Raw genomic sequence first — 24,306 nt, 5'->3', positions numbered from 1 at the left:
CTCTCTCTCTCTCTCACACTCACTCTCTCTCTCCCTCTCTCTCTCCATGCGATAGACCCAAACTCCCTTCGCAATTGACCAGTAGATCGCGATGGACGTAATGGGCACCCCTGGCATAGATGCTTGTGTAGCATGGACATTGATGTACAGGACAGGGGGCTCCATCCTATCACCTCTCCTCTCCTCACTCTCTCCCTAAGCTCTCAAAAATATCTCCAAACTAAACGCTATCTAGTCTCAAACACTCCAAACTATAAACGCTATCAAAAATCTAGTAATCCAAACTCTCTCCAAATCTCAGTTGACTGCAACTCTCCTACAATGACCCCCATTATTGAATGGAGCCTGAGGGGTCTATATAAACCGTTAAAATATGAATTGCATATATATATATATATATATATATATATATATATATATATATATATATATATATATATATATATATATATATATATATATATATATATATATATATACATATATATATATATATATATATATATATGTACATATGTATGGGTCCACTTTTCTGCTGCAGCTGGCCATTTTCCTTTTACACCATCCGTCAAGAGAGCACTTCCATTCCGAAATAGTCAACATGAAATTTCGTCTTCTACTGACACCTGCTGGTCAAATTGAATAGTTGCAAATATTGTGAAGAAGTTGTCATCTAATTCTAATCCTAAACAATATGGCCATTCGAAGTGAAGTATTAAGACAATTAATCAGGTTTGTACTGCTTGATTAAACACATTCATCCCGTTCCAGTGCACTAAAACCCACTTCCCTCCAGGACCGTGTCAGCGAAGCGAAAACTTCCTTGAGTGATGCTGTTTCCCAGCATGCAATGCGAGCTAGCGATTCACAGTACTATTTCATCACAAACATGGATGTAAAAAATAAAAAGGGACGAAAAATGAAACTTCAGGAACACCAACCAATACAATGCAACACAAGCAGAACTGGGCCGTAGTTTTATATTACGTACACCATAATACAGCCTTCTGGTGGACAAGCCATACTATTTAATCCGTGTCCTCCTAAGGCATTTCCGTGGGAGGAAGCTCATCGTAGAGGTCACGTGCTGTGTGCTCGTCTCTCCACCACACCAATCACGGTTGAGTGAGTGAACGGAAAAGTCATAACAGGAGAAGCTTGCTGGAAATAATGCGCTACAAGTGGATGTGACCCTCACTGAACCCAATTCAGACGACTCTCCCTCCACTTTTTTTGTTTTGTATGAGCATTAAAAAAAAACAACAACAATAATAATATGGATTTTGACCATGTATGTTTTGGAGTTCATTGAAAGAGGTTAATAAAAAAAAAGGGGTGGGCTGCCATTTTCTTTGTCCCCTCTTTTCTCCTGTTTATTAAGTATGTAGGGAGGTTAGCCTTTCTGTATTTGGCTTCTCTTTCTTTCTTTAGTTAGTTCTTAAGGTGAGCTAGTTGGAGTTTGGTTTATTATTTTGGCCTGGGCCCACCCTGAAGCCTTTGCTGCCCACTGGTTAAGTTGTTTTGTTTATTTCATTTACTGATTCATAAATGTTTTTTGTTGAAACTGCCAACTGCCGTGAGAAATTAATGAGGCTTGGGAGTGGGGGAAGGTGTCCCACACGTTGCGTCTCGGTCCCCCGAGACGGGACGTAACACAGAGTTTTCACCGTGACAGCAGGTTGAGCTCCTACCGTTTTACAAGTGACGTCGTCACGTTAGCCTGTTCCATCCCTGCTAAATTCTTTAAAGAACTACCGTTAGTAAACTTTTAAATTATAATACACTCTACACTAATTGTAATTTCCTGCCCGTGGTTCTATATTGCAACAGTTGACGGCTCATATCAGCAGATAAGCAGCAACAATCTGGGCATTGCGGGTGATTCATAAATATGTCATTTCTTATTAATTAGCCCATAAGTGTTGTACACCAGTGTGACACCAAATGCTTGTTGCTGACAGCAGTGAAGAAATGAGACTCTAGTGGTTCTGCACATTAGTATAAATAGAGTGATTCTCTATCATTACATCACAGCACACACATGAACCTGGACACTGATGATCCAGACTCCGGTCCAGATGACACAACAGGCCACAGTGGAAACGGGTCAGAGCATGGACTGGCTGCTGAAAGGATCCAGGTAGGTGGCGCTGTCATCCCAAGTTGTGTGGTGTGGAGGATCAGGGCCAAAGTTCCAGATGCTCACAGATGTGAGTCTGGATTCAGGAGGAGTGTTTGAAGGCTGGACTCCCAACAGTGATTGGCTGCTGAGGACCTCTCAATCACAATCAGGTTTTTTAGTGGCTGTGAGATTGAAAGTGAGATTGCATTGTCCAGGTAGGAGGACAGCAGTCAGCCATGTTTCACCTCCAGTCAACACGCAGTGGTTCACATGAAGGTCCAAGAGGCCTACAGACCTACACTGAGTCTGGACGTGGCAGTACAGTTGGATCATTGTCTTTGTTGTGTTGTTTGGTCATTGTGATCCAATGTAATGTGAGAGAAGGACGAGTGCAGTTATATTGGAGTGAGTTATTTAGAGTGTAATAGAAGTTATAATGCAGAGTCTGTTTTTATGAAATGTTCTATCACCTGGCATCCATCCATCCATCCATCTTCTACTGCCGTATCCGGAGTCAGGTCTCGGGGGCAGCAGCCTCAGCAGAGACCCCCAGACTTCCCTGGACCCAGTCACCTCCTCCAGCTCCTCCAGTGGGACCCCAAGGCTTCCCAGTCCAGCCCAGAGACCTGGTCCCTCCAGCAGGGTCTCCTCCTGGTGGGACATGCCTGGAACACCTCCCCAGGGAGGCGTCCCAAACAAGACCCCGAGATGCTGGAACTCCTCCCCCTGAGGCAGGGCCTCCCCACCGACCCAGAGAGGGCAAACCACCTCATATCCAGCATTGATTTATCTGTTGGTGATTAATTATAATGTATCATTTATTTTATTTAAATTATATTTGAACTGAATTGGATTTGTTTGTAAAAGTGAGATTTATTTTCATTGATTCATGTGGTTTATGTTGAGACCGAGTGGAGAAGTGGGTATGGCCTACAGAAGGTTTGAGTACACAAGTTATTCAGATACAGAGAATCCCCATGGCAGGACTTCAGGAGATATATAATCAAAGTGTTAAAGCAGCAGAAATGAAACAGTTGAGGTCAAGGTCACACAGGTCAGAGGTTGTGATGGCTTTTATTGTCAGAATATTGAATCATTGAAATATAATGTTTGAGCTAGTAACAAAGTTAGGATGATATAACATAATCACATAAAATAAATGATCTGGTTTCCTTCTGATTCATTGACGTCCTTCTGAAATCTCCACACAAACATCTGGCAAGCATCAAAACCATGAATTATTTTGAGGGAAACTTCTTTTGTCTTACTTATGATTCAATAATGATTTGAGTTCCCATCACAGGTGTTGTGAATCACTTTATCTTTTCCACATGATTTCCTTATTTAAGATCATGAAGCAGAAATAAAGTCTCTTGAAAAGTATTTTTCACCTCCAAAATGAAGATGTTATAGAAGTCTGAAGTGAGAGCAGAGCAGTGTGTTGTTGATGTGTGGAACCTTCATGCTGAGATGTTCCAGCCGTGGATGATGAGAGCAGAAGCAGTGGTTGTGTTGCTGCTGCCTTCACTGAGCAGCTGCTCCAAGTCCTGCTTCTTCCACTGAGGATTCAGCTCCACCAGTGGCTTCTGGGACGTCTCTCCCAGTAACCACAGCAGCTTGTAGGGAGAAGCAGTCCGCCAGCCACCAGGCTGCACTGGGGTCAAAGGTCGTGACACGCCCACACAGTGTTGGTGCGTGCAGCTTGCTGTTTGGCTCCATTGGTTGTAGTTCTGTCAGCCACCAGTAGATGGAGCTCTCCTCTTCACTCTCCTCATCCTCACCACCACCTGCAAAGATAAGAAGAGACAGCAGGAGTCAGGACTCATGGTCCTTGAACGCATCATCACAGAGTTGATGGAGATGATGGAGTGACTGGTGAGAAGAAGCAGACTCTCAGTCACATGTCAAGTGTGGAACATCAGAAGGTCATGTGACCATGGAGTGTTGGACTGATACTGAGGCCTGATGAAGATGAACTGATCAATAATTGAGTGGTGAACTGAGAGAAGAAGCAGTTTGGCAGCAGATGTTGGATGAATGAGGAGCAGTTGGACGTCACCATCCTCCTCTCACACTGTGACTGGGAACACTGGACCTCTGCTGTGGGATCAACTGGCTTTGGTGCTGGAACCATCATCCAATGGTTCCAAACCAGTACTGACCTCACACTCTGCAGTTGATGGTCACTGCTGTATACAAGATCCATCAGTGGCTCCTTCACTGATGACTCCTTCAGGGGGTTCATATTCAGGTCCAGCTCTCTGAGGTGGGAGGGGTTGGACTTCAGAGCTGAGAGCAGCCAATCACAGCTGAGCTCTGACAAACTGCAGTCAATCAACCTGAATAGAGAATAAATGAATGAGAGTTTATAATGATGGAGCGTTTTTCCAGGGTGTCATCACTCTGAAAATCAAAATGAAATGTCGACTTCAGAATCTGACACTACAGAAAATGTCACCTTGAAATTAAATCCTCTGTCCAAAACTAATGTGTGTTGAAATGATGTTTGGTCACATGACCACTGATGACCTGTTTTTCCTTTTCCTTTTCCTTTTCTTTTTTTTTTTTTTTTACTTCAAACATGAACAGAATGAAGTTTTCATATTCTGGATGTCATTTTGAGATGAATCAACCTTCAGTTCAATGTTTATTCAACATGTGTGATGAACTGTGTTTGGTGCTGAAACCATCATCCACTGGTTCCAAACCAGTACTGACCTCAGAGTTTACAGTTTACAGTCTGGACTCTGCAGAAAACCACTCAGCTCCTTCACTGATGAATCCTGCAGCTGGTTCCAACTCAGGTGCAGCTCTCTGAGGTGGGAGGGGTTGGACTTCAGAGCTGAGAGCAGCCAATCACAGCCGAGCTTTGACAACCTGCAATACTCCAACCTGAATAGAGAATAAATGATGGAGAGTTTATAATGATGGATGAGTTTTTCCAGGGTGTCATCACTCTGAAAATCAAAGTGAAATCGACTTCAGAATCTGACTCTACAGAATAAAATGGGAGAGGGAGGGCGAGCGAATGAGTGCTGCACTGTGGAGTCCATTACTGGCTCTTGATGATGTTGCTGTCTGGGCCCCCTTGCACCAAAGTAGGATTGCGTCATCCAAGATGAGTCACTAAGCCTTCAGCGTTCAACCAATCCACAACACGTGTGTCCAGGCTTCATGGGTCGCACTAAAAGCCATCCAGGATGAGAAGACACGGATCCATCAAGCCAGGTGAAAGCTATCCTGGATCAGTGCGCAATGCTCACGGCTTCCTTCCATAGACCCCCGTTATGGAGCTGGGATTGACGGATTGGCCATCTTTGACCTCCTCAGAAGCCTCCATGAGGATTTGCGCCTGGGACGGGGATTCAGACTCTCTACCGTCCAGTGTCACAACAACAACCTCATGTTACTCTTTGATGTGTCTTCATGTTTCTATAATAATAATAATAACAATAAACTTTATTTATATAGCACTGCTCATACACAACATGTGCAACCCACAGTGCTTAACAAAATAAAACAAAACAAAACAAAGAAAGGTAATAATAATGATAAGAAGAACAACAATCATAATAATAACAATGAGAAAAAATAAAAAGCTCCACTGCCCCTCCCCCCACACCATACGGACCCACCCCTCCCCACCAACGCACACAGACAAACGCCCACCCCCATATTCACACAGACATTAGATAACACGGCTTGGCACTGAAGAATCTGATGAGGAAAGGCCACTATGGGGAGCCGTCCACACAAGGGGGCATCATGGCCTGCAGCGCCCCTATGGGCAGACCAGGCGTAGCTCCCACCGTGAAGGGCCCCCCATGAGGAAACACTGGCACTAAAAGTATAAAAGGGAGAATAATCATAATGAGAAATAAACCAAATACATAAAAATAAAGTGTGAAACAGTGGCAAAAACAGTAAAACGGCATAAAATTAGTGGAGTAAGAGAGAGAAGAGTAAAAGAAGTCAGTTAAACGGCAGGTTAAAAAGGTACGTCTTGAGCCTCCCCTTAAAAATATCAACAGTCGCTGCGGCCCTGAGGCTCTCTGGCAGGCTGTTCCACCGAGTAGGGCCGTAATGGCTGAAAGCAGCCTCACCATGGGTTTTTTTTTGACTCGGGGAACAGTTAACAGGCCAGTGCCAGAAGACCTAGGATATGATGAAAGCAGGTCAGTTAGATAAGATGGGCCATGACCGTTGAGACATTTAAAAACTAATAAGACAACCTTAAAATCAATCCTGAAGCGGACGGGGAGCCAATGCAGTGACTTTAAAAGCGGTGTAATGTGTTCCCTTCCTCTGGTCCTAATCAGCACACGTGCGACTGAGTTTTGTAGTATTTGTAGACTGTAAACACTCTTTTTGGGAAGACCAGAGAGCAGGGCATTGCAATAATCTAGTCTACAAGAAATAAAAGCATGCATTAGCACCTCCGTGTTGGCCTGAGAGAGGAACGGGCGGATTCTGGCTATTTTCTTTAGATGATAAAAACCTATCTTTGTCATATTTTTTATATGTGGAACAAAGGTGAGCTCAGAATCAAAAACAACGCCCAGATTCTTTACAAATTGCGAGGGTTTAAAATCCCGACGTTTTGGTAAAAGTTCCTCTCTCCGGCCTTCAGGACCAATAACTAAAACCTCAGTTTTGTCCTGGTTAAGCTGTAGGAAATTCTCTGCCATCCATGATTTGATATCTAAAATACAGTTTAAAAGGGCATCAATTGGCGCTGTGTCATCAGGAGACACGGCAATGTACATTTGTGTATCATCAGCATAGCTGTGGAAGCTGATGCCGTGTTTCCTTACGACGTCCCCCAAGGGAAGCATGTACAGATTAAAAAGAACCGGACCTAAAATTGACGCTTGGGGGACCCCACATCTAATTTCATGCATTCTGGAGGAGCACGTATCCATACTTACAAAGAAACATTGATCTGTGAGATAAGAACGAAACCAGTTAAAAATAGTACCTGACAGGCCCACCAGGTTTCTGAGTCTATTTAATAAAATATGGTGATCTACTGTATCAAAAGCAGCGCTTTGATCCAGTAGCACCAAGACTGTCAGCTTCTGAGAGTCTGCGTTACACCTGAAATCATTGACGATCTTTAAAAGGGCTGTCTCAGGACTGTGGTTCTTTCTAAAACCAGATTGATAATTCTCTAAAATATTGTTTGTATTTAAAAAGTAATTTACTTGGTTAAAAAACAATTTTTCTAAAATCTTACTTAAAAACGGTAAGTTGGATACAGGTCGGTAGTTATTAAAAATGTTTGGATCCAAGTTGCTCCTCTTCAAAAGGGGCCTCACCACCGCCGTTCTAGAGGCAGCAGGGAAAACACCCGTCTGAAGAGAGCAATTGACAATATATAAAATCTGCTCCTCAAAGAACCCATAAAATGACTTTAAGAGTGACGTGGGAATTGGGTCTAAAAGGCAGGCTGTGTTGTGGGCTTTACTTGGGAGAAAACTCGACCAAGTGTCCTTGCATCAACTAGAGCAAAACTCTCCAGTGTTTCCTCAGATAAAAGTGGTTGTCCAGATGTGTAGAAAAATTGATTTTGATTAATTAAAATACTGGACCTAATGACATCAATTTTACTTACAAAGTGGTCTGCAAAATCCTCACAGAGGGCATCTGTTGGTGTCTGTACGTCCTGATTAAAATTTGTATTGGTTAAAAGATTGAAGGTAGAGAAAAGAAATCAAGGGTTTTTGCTATTGTTTGTGATGAGGTTGGAGAAATGGGTTATTCTTGCCTGTTTGACAGTTTTATTGTAAGATTTGAGTAGATGACGAAATGTTTCATAATGGACAGTGTTACGAGAGTTAACCACTAGATGGCAGCCAAGTTCCATGCAATATGCAGAGACATCTAGTGCGAGTTGATGACGTTGGCTTCCAAATGTTTTACCTGATGAGCACTGTTCTAACCATAGATATATACAGAAGGTGAGATGTCTTATCCGCACTGCTGGCCAATGGAATCGAACGTCCGCACTGGCGGCCATCTTGCCACAGTCACCTCACTCCGCCCCTCTCACTCATAACTATGTATTCTTATTGTGCATGTTCTTTTAAATAGCCCTAAATTGCTCTATTTTCAAAGGTTATAAGCATAGTTATAATACTGCATACTTATTAATGATTTATAACCATCGGCTTTCATATGAAAATAGCAAAAACACGCACACACCCATATTTAATAAAAACATATATGCTAAACGCTAAACTAAACAAACCAGCACTAAATCGTAACATTAATCAAACAGCTCCAACAATATCTTACAGATGAAATGTGATCCTACAAGCTTTTGTTTGTGGACAGCGACGATTGCTGCATCCATAAGCGGCACAGAAGTTCGGCATTTTTTCAGTCACCGATTTCCTGTAGAAACCATAATGCATGATGCTGTAGCAAAGCAATCCAATTGTAAATCATTTGCGAATTAAGTTAAATGATATGGAAAAAAAGCTATTCTGTCTCTCCATATGTCAAATTGCTTGTTTTATTTACACCTACCAATCCTAATCCCTTTTATCACAACAAGAAAAAAGACGGCCTGTAATCTCAGGTTGTCACCGTTCGACTCTGAATCAAACAGGTGGGGGATGAGATATCAGCAGCTCTAGTTCATTGATCACCGTGTCTCTGCTGCATGAACTGATGAGACTGCGTTCATGCAGCAGCAACGTTATAGGAAACGCACCTCAGCGAATAACTACAACTACAACCGACACCACAAATATTGTATGTGAACAAAATACTAGTTTGTCCTGAAATAGCTGTTGGCTATACTTAACTTAAGAAATGAAAATCTTAGTGGTCTCAGTCGTATTAACTTGTGCAGATAGGCTGCCATAGCACCATTGTGTTTTTTTTCTAATAGAAAGCTGCACTCTCAACATGTTCAACCATCCAGAATTATTGCTACGTTATGAACGTTTGTAAGAAAGCAAACCGTGTGCAAAGCCGTCATGTTTTCAGCGAGATCAGAGTGTTAATGTTTGTTCAGGTCACTCACGTTCCCTCACATTCACTACATCAGACCGTGACTGCCTGACTGTGGAAAGATGGCGGCCAGTGCGGACGTTGGATTCTGCGCCGTGAGACATCTAGCCTTCTGTATATATCTATGGTTATAACTAGCGGCCATACAATAAAAGTAGCGTATCTACAAAGATTGCATGACTGTATAAAAGAAAGAACGAAACATGGTGTCAGAAGCGGAAACTTAACGCCGCGGCTGAAGACAGAACAACAAGGCGCTATAAAGGCTGGACGTTTTTTCAATGGAGCTAAACTGCTAAGCTAATACCTGATGAACCATGGCTTTTTCGATTCCTGTACCAGACGCAATGGACATGAAGGGCGACGTATATAACAACTGGACATTCTTTAGAGCACAATGGGAAAACTATGAGATAACAACGGAACTGGACAAAAAAGAAGCAAAAGTAAGAGTAGCCACCCTGCTTACAGTAATGGGCAAAGAATGTCACATAATACAAAGACATCTTCACATGTCAGCGGAGGACAGAGACAATCCACAGAAGAATCTGGATGCACTACAAAAACACTTTGAACCTTCCAGAAATGTAATCTATGAGTGCTACGTATTTAACACTGCACAGCAGAGTCAACATGAGTCAACAGAGTAATATGTTGCAAACCTGAGAAAGCTAGCAGACAAATGTGAATTTGGTCCCCTGCGAGATGAATTGATCCGTGACAGATTAGTGCTTGTGACTAAAAATGCAAGTACACAAGCACTCATGTTACGTGAATCAGAACTCACACTTGCCAAAGCAATAGACATGTTTAGAGTCAGCGAACTAGCACAAATTCAAAATAAGATAATAACTGGTGTGGAACAGGAGAATGTACACTTTGCACATGACAAACGCTCAGAGATGCGCCCCTCATTTGCACCTCAGCATAATTACAAAGAGCATATGGGACATGCAAACAAAGATAAACGCCCAAATAATAACCTCTGTCGTTACTGTGGAGCAGTGCATGACAGAATGAAATGCCCTGCATTTGGCGTCATCTGCAAAGCCTGTGGAAAGAATAACCACTTGCCACTGCAAGAGTGTGCAAACAAGCCCAGCGCAAGACACGGGTGAACTTTCTTGGAGAAGACAGTAGAGTCAGAGTAGAGGAGGAAGAAGAAATGGAAGAGGTGTGGTTCCTATCAAACATAAACGCTATGGAACAGGGAAACGAGAAATGGCTTGTCAACCTCAAAGTAACACCGTACATGACTGAACCAGTATCATATGACCCTAGCCATACAATCATGTCAATTGGACACAGGAGCCACAACCAACGCCATAAGCTTCAGAGATCTCCAGCTCATCACACAAGATGGTAATCCAGACATACCAGCCAGCAAAGCCACCATTAAACTGTATGATGGGTCACAAGTGAAACTAGCTGGGTTGTGTCACCTCAAAGCTGACCATGATGGACAAACACACGACCTGAAGTTTCAAGTTATGCACACGTCACAAATGCCTCTGCTTTCTGCAAAAACATGCAAAAGACTCAACTTGCTATTTCATACACCACACAGATATGTCATCTACAGCGGTCTCACGCAGCACAACAGGGACAGATATGCATTTCACAACCACCACAGAGGACATCATCTCAAAATACAACAACGTGTTTGAAGGCCTTGGCTGTCTTCCTGATGAACTACACCTCGAGGTGGACCCCGACATTAGGCCTGTGCATCAGGTGCCACGACGAATTCCCATTCCGCTCAAACACAAAGTCACTGAAGCCATACGATCCATGGAGAAGAATGGCATCATCACATGCGTAAGAATGGAAAGCATAGCATCAGTTTCCATTCTTACGCAGATGACACACAGTTGTACTTTTCTTTTAAGGCAAACGAGGCTCATCAGTTGGCCAAATTGGAATCTTGTCTTCGTGATGTCAGAACTTGGATGACACAGAATTTCCTGTTGCTTAATTCCGACAAAACTGAGGTCATTATATTTGGATCGCGAGAGAGTAGGGACAGAGTTTTTGATGGACAAAGTGGTCTATTTGGTACTACACCCAGTTCTACCGTGCGGAACCTAGGAGTCACTTTTGATCAGGACCTGACCTTTAATTCTCATATACAGAATGTAGGGAGGTCAGCTTTCTTCCACTTAAGAAACATTGCCAAAATTCGAAGTTTTTTGTCCTTCAAAGATGCGGAAAAAATAATCCATGCTTTTGTTACGTCTAGGCTAGATTACTGTAACTCGGTACTAGCAGGATGCCCAAATTCATCCCTTAGGACATTACAGTTAATCCAAAACTCCGCGGCACGATTGTTAACCGGAACTAGAAGGAGGCAGCATATTACTCCAATTTTAGCTTCCTTGCATTGGCTGCCTGTCAAATTTAGAATTGAATTTAAGATTCTAGTTTTAACTTACAAAGCTCTTCATTCTCAGGCTCCTTCTTATATTAGGGAACTCATTGAACTTTATCATCCTCCAAGAGCCCTTCGCTCTGAGGATTCAGGTCTTTTAGTTATCCCAAAAATTTCTAGAGTTAGATCAGGAGGTAGGTGTTTCAGTTTCCTGGCACCTCTATTTTGGAACCATCTTCCAGCCTCGGTGAGGGGGGCAGACACAGTTAGTTTATTTAGGAGTAGACTTAAGACTTTCCTTTTTCTTAAAGCTTATAGTTAGACTCCATCCACTGTCAGTTAAGCTGCTGTAGGCTTACGCCGTGGAGGGAGATCTTTCGCTCCCGTTACAGGGATCGTTGCTCTGTGCAGGCGGAACCTTTATCACTCTCCTCACCCAATCAATCTTTTACTCTATCCAATCTTTTACTCTATCCACTCTGTCCAAGCTCTCATTATGCTTTGTACAGTATGCTCGATATGCATGATACTGCCGCAGTCTCTGTGTCCCCGGCAGGTGATGACCACTGCGCCAGGAGCTGGATTGTGCTGTCCTGGGGGTCTTGCTGTCATCGCTTCATCCCACCGCCACGCTTAAGACCTGGACTAGTCCTATCGGCAGATTGTCCATCGAGCTAGGCTCTTGCCTTCCAAAGCATGGACACTTACACTCCACATGGACAGCAGCCTTGAATTAGTTCCTATTCTTTGTGTTTATATCCGTTTTGCCTGGTTGGTGTATCTGTTTTTCACTCTGTCCTGTCTGCCACCCTGGCTCACTCTGCTCCTTTCTCTCTTTCTCTGTCTCTCCTCTATCTTTATACTTCACCCCAACTACTCATAGGCAGATGATCGCCCTCTGGAGTCTGGTTCTGCCCTAGGTTTCTTCCCACAGGGGAGTTTTTCCCAGCCACTGTCGCATCTTGCTTGCTCCGGGGGCCCGGTTGGTTCTCTCTGATTGTATAAAGCGCTTTGAGACGCCTTTGGCTGTGATTTAACGCTGTACAAATAAAAGTTTATTATTATATTATTATTATCATCAAAAGAGTCACAGAGCCAACACAATGGATCAGCAACATGGTTGTCATAGAAAAGCCAGGAAAGCTGCGCACCTGCATTGATCCCAGCGCACTCAATAAAGCTCTACGGCGGTCACACTACCAGATGCCAACAATAGAGGAGATACTTCCAGACATTGCAAAAGCAAAAGTATTCTCCGTGCTTGATGCCAAAGATGGCTACTGGCAAGTCAAACTTGAAGAAGAGAGCAGTTATCTGACCACCTTTTGGACCCCGCTTGGCAGATTCGGGTGGCTAAGGATGCCTTTCGGCATAAAACCAGCTGCAGAAGAATATCAACGCAGGCAACATGAGGTGTTGCAAGGCCTGACCGGTGTAAGTGTCATTGCAGACGACATTCTTCTCTACGGCTGTGGAGACACTTCAGAAGAGGCACTAACTGACCATGACAGAAACCTGACTGCCTTGCTGCAGAGGGCCAGGGAGGTCAATCTAAAGCTCAATAAAAAGAAGCTGAAACTAAAACTATCCAGTGTCCAATACATGGGACATCTTCTCACCACAGAGGGCCTTCGCCCTGACCCAGAGAAGGTGGCAGCGTTTCAACACATGCAAACACCCACTGATGTTAAATCGCTACAGAGATTCCTGGGGTTTGTAAATGATCTTGCCAAATTTCTTCCTCATCTCTCAGATGTGTGCGAGCCTCTCCAACGCCTGACAGATAAGGACGTGGAGTGGACATGGCTATCACAACATGAATCTGCCGTTGACACTGTGAAGCAATTAATCACATGCCACCCAGTACTCAAGTACTACAACCTGCAGGAAGAAGTCACACTACAGTGTGACGCCAGCGAGACAGGCCTAGGTGCAGCTCTTCTCCAGAATGGGCAACCTGTTGCATTCGCCTACTGAACAGAGATATGCGCAAAGGTGGTGTACAAGCAAGGGAAGGATCTTCATGTGGCAGATTTTCTGTCGAGGACTTAACAGCCAAACACACAGCATGCCCACATGCAAACACCTGCCACCATCTATGCCATGGGCCTCACCACCAAAGACCTACAACGAGTCGACCACCTCGCAGACACGAATATTTCAACAGCTACACTGGAGTCCATTAGAACTGCCACAATCAAAGATCCACTATGTTGTGCACTCCAGACTTACATATTGAAAGGGTGGCCCACAGCTACACAAGCAGTAGCTCCAGAACTACGACCTTTCTACTACTCTGACTACTGGGAACTAGATGAACTTTCAGACACAACTAGTGATGTTCTCTCTGACACGGGGCTTCGAACCACGCCCCACAACTCGGTAGGGTTTTTTTCTGAAGCGCTGCTCCGGAGCTTGCTTCAAATCACGTGGCTGATGACGTTTGAACCACTTCACTGCTTCATTCAGACTGAATCAGCTGGCTGGTTTGGTTCAGTGGGTGAGGCTTTGAAAGACTGGCAGGTCTCAGTTGAGTTTAAAATGGATGAAACGGCGCAATGCGTTGCCTATCTGGTCGATACCTTTTGGATTGATTTGATCAGCTTTCGTATTGCTTTCGGTTTGCTTTCTTATTGCTCTGCAACGGAACCAACCAGGAAGAGATCTCAAGTCTGGGAGCATTTTGAAATCGTGCCGCCGAACAAGGTCATTTGTTACAAGCGTATTACTCAACTTATTCATACAATAACAAATAAAAGCCCTGAAAATGCTGAGTCAGCTGTGCGCCGGTTAAAATCTGAGTGTGCGGCATTGTTGCGGAGTGTACCGCATGAAGAGGAGCCGCCATCTACTTCGAGAGCACAGCCAGAACCAGCTGCATCTTCCCAAGGTCCAAAAATTATAGAATTTGGATCAATAGACTTTATTTGTATTTTTTCATGTACGGACTAAACTTTATCTAATGTTTCATTTTCAGCCATTGACCTGTGGAAGCTGTTGGACCGGGACGCTGAAGAAGCGAGGGCATCCAGCAATGATACTGCTGATGCCATAGTGGAGGTGCAGTGTTATCACAGGACCCTCTGGTGTACTGGATGACACACAAAGCTGTATACCCAAACCTATACAAGCTAGCAAATGAGTACCTGCCTGGCAAAACCAGCATCCTCTGTGCCCTACGAGAGGGTGTTTTTGAAAGCTGGGGAAATAGTTTCCGAAAAGAGAAACACCCAAGCACCTTAAGCCCATACACCCCATCTGTACATAAAATATATAGAAAAAAGAAAAAGGAAAAAATGTAGGGACAACAGTCAAACAGACAGCAAACTCGAGCACATAGTTGGTGACAGGAGGGAAGGGGCTTCAGAACTAGAACGTGCTCCAGTGTTGACTGATGTGCCAAGTGTCCCCCAATCTGGACATTTAGGCCTCAAGCAGACCAGAACCAGATCCAACATAAAACCTCCTGAGAGGTACCGCAAAGACTTTGTTGTTTAAACTTTCTGAAGAAGGAATGTCATCTCTTGTTTATTTCTGTGCCACTTTGTTCATGTGGACTGTTCATTTTTTTCTAATGTTTAGGAGAGTGAACTAGTCATTTCTGTTTAACCTTGTAGCCAGCTATTGTTGTTGCTGGCCACGTAACTCTCATCCGGTCACTATTGACCATTTTCAACTGCTTTCTTTCCATATGTTAAAGGAGATGTTACGAAAGTTAACCACTAGATGGCAGCCAAGTTCCATGCAATATGCAGAGACATCTGGTGCGAGTTGATGACGTTGGCTTCCGGGTGTTTTACCTGATGAGCACTGTTATAACTTGCGGCCATACAATAAAAGTATCGTATCTACAAAGATTGCCTGACTGTATAAAATAAAGAACGAAACAAGGACAGGAGTTGGGGAAAGAACACCTCACCCCATCAACAACCACAGAATCAACGAGGCAAACGTCCCTGTCACTGTCCCGCCACAAGGGGCGAAACGTCAATGAATGGTAGTTCATGGTTGATGACCCTGCAGCTGACCCGTGGGTACCGAAAGAAGTGCGACAGGCAGCAATGCCAAGCAGGAAATGTCTCCTACCTGTACATTTACAGTAAGTCATAAAATAGCTATATTGCATTTATTTTTCAGTGTTTTAAGAGTCCTTTCATTAAAAAGCTAAATACCATGAAGACACATATTTTGTGGAAACACACCCACTCCCACATTCAGGTGGAGGTCCTCCACCCCCGCGAGATGTCCCGGTGTTGAAACTGTAGGAGGCGGCGACTCTCACTGGAAGTGTCGGGACTGTTCTTCGCTGTAGGGGAGCGCTCCTCGTGGAGCAACTCTACTTCCGGTGTAGGGAATGCGTTATGCAGCGTTTTCTTGCTTTGCATCGCTCCTCTGATGAAGTGAATGTTTTTATGTCCTGCAGCGTGTTGTTTTTTTGTTTTGTTTTTTTGCGTTTGCACCACAATCCTTTTTTTGTACCGTTTTAAACTTGTATTTGTGTTTGTGACTTTGCGTCGTTTCCGTGCTCAAATACGCGATTGTCCCGTATTTGGCAACTAAAAAAGCTGTCCCGTAATGAACTGAGACGTGACGCACTTGACTTTGTCTCCACTCCGCCGCTCCGGCAACCCCAGTGTCCACGCTGAGAACTCTGTCCTCCGCAGTTCTTGGCATTTCAGCTTGCATTCCCAGAGGTGGGCAATGGGCATTCATTGGATCAGGACTAGGTTGACAAGATGGCCGCCGTGAGGCACACTCAGCACACTCGGCTCTGACGTATATTGCTACGCCGCGGTTTGTACCTCCACCCTGAGCACAAATACCATCCAGAGTTTTTACCAGAGACTAATATAACAGAGCACCAACAGTTGCTCACATTCTGTTCCACTCCTGGACACCGGAGTATCTGCAGATACCTGGCAAAGTTTTATCCAGGATACGTTTTCACCTCAACGGGCCCAGAAATGGGCCCGCGCTGGTAAGTTTCGCTGTTTGCCGGACCTAAACCCACTCTGATCTAAGACAACAAAACGCAGCGGACTCCTCTTTGGAGTCCTCGCGTGTAAGTTTTCCACTGCGGCCCACAGCCATAAACACCAGTAAAAGAGCTACGAGCTACGCCGTTTTGCACTACACTGTTGCTGCCGGAGTTTCTTTTCTGGTTTCCAGATTGTCCCGCCTGCCCCCCGCATGGCTCCACTTACCTCCCCACACGAGTGTGACAGCTGTATCCACAAATCGCAGAAGATTGCGGAGCTGGAGCAGCGTATCTCCAACCTCTACTGGATCAGGGATGAAGAGATGAGGCTGGATTCTGTTGTTAGCCTGGGTCCTACTGGTCCCGATTCAGTCGGACTCGCGGATCTGGATTCAACCATCCCGATGCTCGGTCCCGGTTCCATGGACACAGATCCCGGGCTCACTGGCTCAGCTCCGGCTGAGGGATCGGCCCTAGCTCCCCAGCTCCGCGCCGACGAACCGCCTGCCGCAACGACACCTGGGCTAGCGTCTTCAATTCCACCACTTAATTCCATCCGGGAGGATACGTGGCTGGTGCAGGGGGCTAAGCCTAAATGGCTGAGCGGCAGTGCGAGGGCAGCTTTCACTTTTAGCCCCAATCCGAGGCTCCGAGCTAACAGCTCCACTCCCAACCAACAGCCCTGGTCCACAGTGCTGGGAGGGCGGCGGACGCGACCCAGTCCGTTACCTGCTCCGCCTTGTGAGCTTCAGATGGACAACAAATATGACATCTTGAGTGTTGAGGACTTCCCTCCCCTCCAAAATGACCATCTCGCCTCCTCTCTGACTGGTCCACTGCCAGCGGCCCGGGCTGTTGGGTCGTCTGCGCTGGAACCTCCAGTCAGGTCCGCAACCTCCACCTCTCGGCGCAGGTTGGTGAAGGAGGCTGCTCTCAGGGCGCGACAACGTTCTGGTGGCGCTCTGGGTCTTGTAGAGTCGTGCGGGACCCCAGCCTCCGCCGATGATGTGACACTGTGGCACCAGCGCTCGGCCCCTCGTCCTCAGCCACTGTTTGCCCCAACCACCGCCATCATTGGTAGCTCCATAATTAGAAACGTCCGTTTCTTCAATGCCACCACTCATTGTTTTCCAGGAGCCACCGTCAATGACATTAAAAACAAACTCCCGGACTTGTTGCAGTCGTTCCCACACTCCATTAAACGTTTGGTCCTGCACGTTGGAGCCAATGATGTGCGTCGTCGGGAATCCGAGCTGCTAAAGTGTCACTTTAACGATCTGTTTGTGGCCCTGAAGAATTGCGGGATGTCAATCTTCATCAGCGGTCCTCTCCCGACACTTGGCCTCGGAGCAGAGCGGTTCAGTCGACTCCTGCAACTTCATTCCTGGCTCCGCGCCGCCTGCACCACCATTGGTTTTAACTTCATTGACAATTTTAATTTATTCTGGAATCGCCCTTCGTTTTACCGTCATGATGGACTTCACCCAAACAAATTAGGTAGCCGCACGTTAACCTCAAACATCCACTACACCATACAATCAGCGTCTCTCACACCTGCGTGACTGTCTTCGCGTCACACCCCCTGCTCAGTGCCGACCACTTCCTCTACGGAGCACCCTGTGGACATTGCCTCCTGCAGCGCCTCCCACAGGGCACGCTTCCCTAGTGCTGATAGGACTGAGCTTGCTACTGCTGTTCCACCAACACCTGCTCCCATACCTGTAATAATGAATCATCGACCATATAAACGCAACAAACACATAACCCACAACCGCACAACCCACGCTACAGGCAGACTTTCCCCCGAGACATACAGACAATTTGGTTTTAACAGAAGCAATCTTTTATATCCACGCATTTTATCTCCCTGTGGTCACGCGCGCACGTCTGGCACGACCATTAACCTGGCCGTGCTGAACGTGCGCTCCCTTTTAAACAAATCTTTTATCATAAATGAATTGATTTTAGATCATAAGTTAGATGGTATGCTTTTAACAGAGACATGGCTTGGCACAGAGGCTCCAGCTGTCCTCACCGAGGCTTGCCCACCAAATTTTAGCTTTTTATTTTCTATCAGGGGATGTAAGAGAGGAGGTGGAACTGCATCAATTTTTAAAAACAATTTAATGTCAAAGGAAGTTTCTTTTAACAGTTACTCATCATTTGAGTACCATGCTTTTGTTTTTAGCAGTCTACCAATTATTTGCATTAATGTATACAGACCCCCGCATTACTCAACTACTTTTATCAGTGAGCTCTCCGACCTTTTATCAATCACACTGACAACTTATGATAGAATTTTAATAACTGGCGATTTTAACTTGCACATCGACAACAACTCTGACCCACTGTCAAGAGAGCTTTTACACCTTTTAAACTGCATGAATTTTAACTAGCACGTCACACGGCCTACTCACAACAGGGGACACACCCTGGACCTAGTCATAACCTATGGCTTGTCCACTGGTGTGTCCTCTGTTGTTGATCTGGCCGTGTCCGACCATTATTGTGTGTATTTTAACATTGCATTGTTTTAACCAACAGGAAGCCCCGGTGAGAACAGTGAGGAAACGCTGCCTTACCTCTGAGGTGGCTGCAAATTTTATTGAGGTTTTAAAATGCACTCCTGCTGAAATTTTACCTGCACCCTGTGATTTTATTGTTGAAAATTTTAATAGCAAACTTAAATCCACATTAGACTCTGTGGCTCCACTTTTAACAAAAACTGTTAAACCAAAGCAGCTTTTATACCCGTGGAGACATAAACCAGAGATTTTAAAATCAAAAAGACAATGCAGGAGTGCAGAGAGAAGGTGGAGAAAAAGCAAACTCACTGTTCATTATGAAGTTCTTCGTGAACAACTAAAATGTCACAATAATACAATCAAACAGGCAAGAATCTCCCATTTTTCAAAACTTATCATAGAAAACAAAAATAATTCAAAGTATCTTTTCTCCACCTTCAACCTTTTAACTAATAATAATCTTAAAAAAAACCCAGAGATGCCGTCTGACGCTCTCTGCGAGAACTTTGCAGGCCACTTCAGAGGTAAAATCGATGGCATCAGGTCCAGTCTTTTAGCGCATCAAAATGTATCTTTTAATACATCTGGACTGTCATTTCTATCCAAGGAAACACTGGAGAGTTTTGCCCTGGTTGATGCAAGGACACTTGGTCGAGTTTTCTCCCAGGTAAACCCAACAACCTGCCTTTTAGATCCAATTCCCACATCACTTTTAAAGACATTTTATGGATTCTTTGAGGAACAGATTTTATACATCGTAAATTGCTCTCTTCAGACGGGTGTCTTCCCTGCTGCCTTTAAAACGGCAGTGGTGAGGCCCCTTCTGAAGAAGAGCAATTTAGACCAAACTATTCTTGACAATTACAGACCTGTATCCAACTTGCCATTTTTAAGTAATTTTAGAAAAATTTGTTTTTAACCAATTAAATTATTTTTTAAGTACAAACAACATCTTAGAGAAATATCAGTCTGGATTTAGGATGAACCACAGCACCGAGACAGCCCTTGTAAAGATTTTAAATGATATGAGGTGTAATGCGGACTCAAATAAACTCACAGTCCTGGTGCTACTGGATCTAAGCGCTGCCTTCGATACAGTAGATCACCACATTTTATTAAACAGACTCAGAAACCTGGTGGGCCTCTCTGGTGCTGTTCTTAACTGGTTTTGTTCTTATCTCACAGATTGCTATTTCTTCGTAAGTTTGGATGCGTGTTCCTCCGGAAAACATAAAATTAAGTGTGGGGTTCCCCAAGGGTCAATTTTAGGTCCAGTACTTTTTAATCTTTACATGCTTCCCCTTGGGGATGTCATCAGGAGACACAGCGTCACCTTCCACTCTTATGCTGATGATACACAGCTTTACATTGCTGTGTCTCCTGATGACACAGGGCCTATTGATACCCTTTTAAAATGTATTTTAGATATTAAGTCATGGATGGCAGCGAACTTCCTACAGCTCAACCAGGACAAAACAGAGGTTTTAGTTATTGGTCCTGAAGGCAAGAGAGAGAAACTTTTACCAAAACTTCATCATTTTAAACCAACACAATCTGTAAAGAACCTGGGTGTCATTTTTGACTCTGAGCTTAGTTTTATTGCGCATATTAAAAACGTCACAAGGACGGGTTTTTATCATCTTAAGAACATAGCTAGAGTCCGCCCGTTTCTCTCCCAGGCAGACACAGAGGTGCTGATGCATGCTTTTATTTCTTGTCGGATAGACTACTGCAATGCCCTGCTCTCTGGTCTACAGAAGAAAAACTATCTGTAACTTACAGGTACTTCAGAACTCAGCCGCTCGTGTGCTTACTAGGACCAGGGGGCGGGATCACATTACTCCAGTTTTAAAATCACTGCATTGGCTCCCTGTGCGATTCAGGATCGACTTTAAAGTGCTTTTATTAGTTTTCAAGTGTCTTAACGGTCTTGGACCATCTTATTTATCAGATATGCTTTTATCTTATCAGCCCTCGCGGATCTTGAGGTCCTCTGGAACCGGCCTATTTATTGTTCCAAGTGTTCGGACCAGAACCCATGGAGAGGCTGCGTTCAGCCACTACGGTCCGAAACTTTGGAACAGCCTGCCAGAGAGACCTGTATGTGACTTGGGAGGACACGGGTGGATGGTATTTGCTCTATTTTTCTTTTATCTTCACTAATATTTGATTTTAATTTCTGTTAAGCACCTTGAGTTGCAAGCCTTTGTATGAAAGGTGCTATATAAATAAAATTTGATTGATTGATTGATTGATGTGTGTTAAATGTAGTACTATGTTAGCGCTTGAGGCGAGACTTAGCCAGCTTGAGGAACGACTTCGCTCCTTCGAGCATAGTAGTCCTGTAGCTAGTAGGGTTAGCTTAGCTGGAGCGGAGCGTTCATTCGCTAGCGTAGCGTCGGAGTCTCTAGGTCCCACTAGTTCCCCTCCCTTCGCGGCTCCCGAGCAGCCGGGAAAGGTCGGTTGGGTGACTGTCAGGAGGAAGCGTAGCCTTAACAAGCCTGCCGGGCACCACCACCATTCTCAGCACCAGGCCCCCTCCGTCCATGTCTCGAATAAGTTTGCTCCACTCAGCAGCACGCCGACTGAGATTGACACTCTGGTGATCGGTTCGTCTATAGTGAGGCATGTTAACCTAGGACAGCCATCGGCCACAGTGAAGTGCATCCCCGGGGCCAGGGCGGGCGATATTGAAGGGCATTTAAAGTTAATGGCTAAGAATAAACGGAGATTTAGGCGGATTGTAATTCACTGTGGTTTCAATGATGCACGCCTGAAATCGTCCGAGGTCACTAAGTTAAACGTAGCTTCGGTGTGCGCATTTGCTCAGACCATGTCGGACAAAGTAGTTTTCTCTGGCCCCTTGCCAAATGTTAGGAATGATGAGATGTTTAGCCGCATGTCATCTTTTCACCGTTGGCTGTCAGGGTGGTGTCCCAATAACTCGGTGGGCTTTGTAGATAACTGGAAGCCTTTCTGGGGCAAGCCTGGTCTTGTTAGGAGGGATGGCATTCATCCCACCCGGGAAGGTGCAGCTCTCTTATCTAGCAATATAGTTAAAATTTTAGCTTCCACTCACTGACGCTCCAGGGTGGAGACCAGGCAACAGAGTTGTAGTCCTATACGCTACTCTGGGCTTCTCTCACTGCCGTCCCCTGCCGTTAGTAAGTAAGTAAGTCCCCGAAGCCCTGCCAGTCTTTTCCAATAGAAGTTGTGTCGGTCCCTCGCACCTCCAAACCTCTTATACTGTGCAAATCTCCAATAGATCATAGTAACCTAGTTCGAATAGATTGTAGAAATAAGGGGGCCCGGTCGGAGGTGGCTCCAGGGTCTCCCACAAACAAAATGGTGAAATGTGGCCTTCTTAACATTAGGTCTCTACATTCCAAGGCAGTTTTAGTTAATGATTTGATTAGTGAACATAGTGTTGATATTTTCGGCCTCACAGAGACATGGCTACGTCAAGATGAATATTTTAGTCTTAATGAAGCCACTCCTCCTAGTCATATTAATACTCATAAGGCTTGTGATAGTGGTCGAGGAGGTGGCGTTGCAGCTATTTATAATTCCAATTTGTTAGTCAATCTCAAGGCTCAATCTATTTATAATTCATTTGAGAGTTTAGCGATGTCTATTTCGTTGTCACCTGATAGGCAGGCAGATTCCGTTGAATTCATTGTTGTCTACCGTCCCCCCGGTCCATATTCTTCTTTCTTAGATGAATTTTCAGAGTTTTTGTCTACTTTAGCATTGACTAAAGACAAGATCATAATGATTGGAGATTTTAATATTCATGTTGACATTGAGAGTGACAGTCTGAGTTCTCATTTCAAATCTATCCTCGACTCCTTAGGCTTCCTTCAAGTTGTGAATGTACCCACTCATAAGCATAGTCATACTTTGGATCTTGTGCTCACTTTTGGACTTGGTGTAGAGCAGCTGACAATCTTTCCCCGAAACGACGTTTTGTCTGACCACTTTCTGATCAAGTGGTCAGATTCTAAGATTAAGATTCTAGTTTTAACTTACAAAGCTCTTCATTCTCAGGCTCCTTCTTATATTAGGGAACTCATTGAACTTTATCATCCTCCAAGAGCCCTTCGCTCTGAGGATTCAGGTCTTTTAGTTATCCCAAAAATTTCTAGAGTTAGATCAGGAGGTAGGTGTTTCAGTTTCCTGGCACCTTTATTTTGGAACCATCTTCCAGCCTCGGTGAGGGGGGCAGACACAGTTAGTTTATTTAGGAGTAGACTTAAGACTTTCCTTTTTCTTAAAGCTTATAGTTAGACTCCATCCACTGTCAGTTAAGCTGCTGTAGACTTACGCCGTGGAGGGAGATCTTTCGCTCCCGTTACAGGGATCGTTGCTCTGTGCAGGCGGAGCCTCTATCACTCTCCTCACCCAATCAATCTTTTACTCTATCCACTCTGTCCAAGCTCTCATTATGCTTTGTACAGAATGCTCGATATGCATGATACTGCCGCAGTCTCTGTGTCCCCGGCAGGTGATGACCACTGCGCCAGGAGCTGGATTGTGCTGTCCTGGGGGTCTTGGTGTCATCGCTTCATCCCACCACCACGCTTAAGACCTGGACTTGTCCTATCGGCAGATTGTCCATCGAGCTAGGCTCTTGCCTTCCAAAGCATGGACACTTACACTCCACATGGACAGCAGCCTTGAATTATTTCCTATTCTTTGTGTTTATATCCATTTTGCCTGGTTGGTGTATCTGTTTTTCACTCTGTCCTGTCTGCCACCCTGGCTCACTCTGCTCCTTTCTCTCTTTCTCTGTCTCTCCTCTATCTTTCTACTTCACCCCAACAACTCATAGGCAGATGATGGCCCTCTGGAGTCTGGTTCTGCCCTAGGTTTCTTCCCACAGGGGAGTTTTTCCCAGCCACTGTAGCATCTTGCTTGCTCCGGTGGCCCGGTTGGTTCTCTCTGATTGTATGAAGCGCTTTGAGACGCCTTTGGTTGTGATTTAGCGCTGTACAAATAAAAGTTTATTATTATTATTACAAATATACACAGATAAAACCTGGTCATCGGGTACCATGTGGGATTTGAACCCACATCTCCTACAACCACAGTCAGAGGTTTAGCCTACTGAGCTAACCACCTTGTTAGCCTGAGGACTGTGGAGGTCAATAGGTCACCCTGTTCATACAGCCTATTATACAGCCCACTACTTCTGGTAAACACATGACTATAAACTCATTATATTATACAGTGACCTGTATGTGATTGATTTGATGCTGATGATCTTCTATTATTCATCACTGATGAGGAAATG

The 24,306-nt window shown here is 44.6% G+C and overlaps 1 protein-coding gene across 1 annotated transcript; it reads left to right on the top strand.

Annotated features, from left to right (window-relative positions):
* The first annotated feature begins 21,267 nt into the window (after positions 1 to 21,267).
* LOC142891222 (uncharacterized) lies at positions 21,268 to 22,177 on the top strand. Its single transcript, XM_076030673.1, has one exon. It carries the CDS (start codon positions 21,268 to 21,270, stop codon positions 22,093 to 22,095), a length of 828 nt encoding a protein of 275 aa, XP_075886788.1. The 3' UTR covers positions 22,096 to 22,177.
* Positions 22,178 to 24,306: the final 2,129 nt, after the last annotated feature.

Source organism: Nelusetta ayraudi, unplaced genomic scaffold, assembly GCF_046127955.1.
Source record: "Nelusetta ayraudi isolate G7.1 ecotype Tasmania unplaced genomic scaffold, CSIRO-AGI_Nayr_v1 ptg000029l, whole genome shotgun sequence".
Lineage (NCBI taxonomy): Eukaryota > Metazoa > Chordata > Actinopteri > Tetraodontiformes > Monacanthidae > Nelusetta > Nelusetta ayraudi.
This window is presented reverse-complemented; position numbering and strand designations above follow the sequence as displayed.

Bases quoted from the DNA above. Each gene is read 5' to 3' on its own strand.
- LOC142891222 (XM_076030673.1), top strand. From the start codon at position 21,268: ATGTGTGTTAAATGTAGTACTATGTTAGCGCTTGAGGCGAGACTTAGC.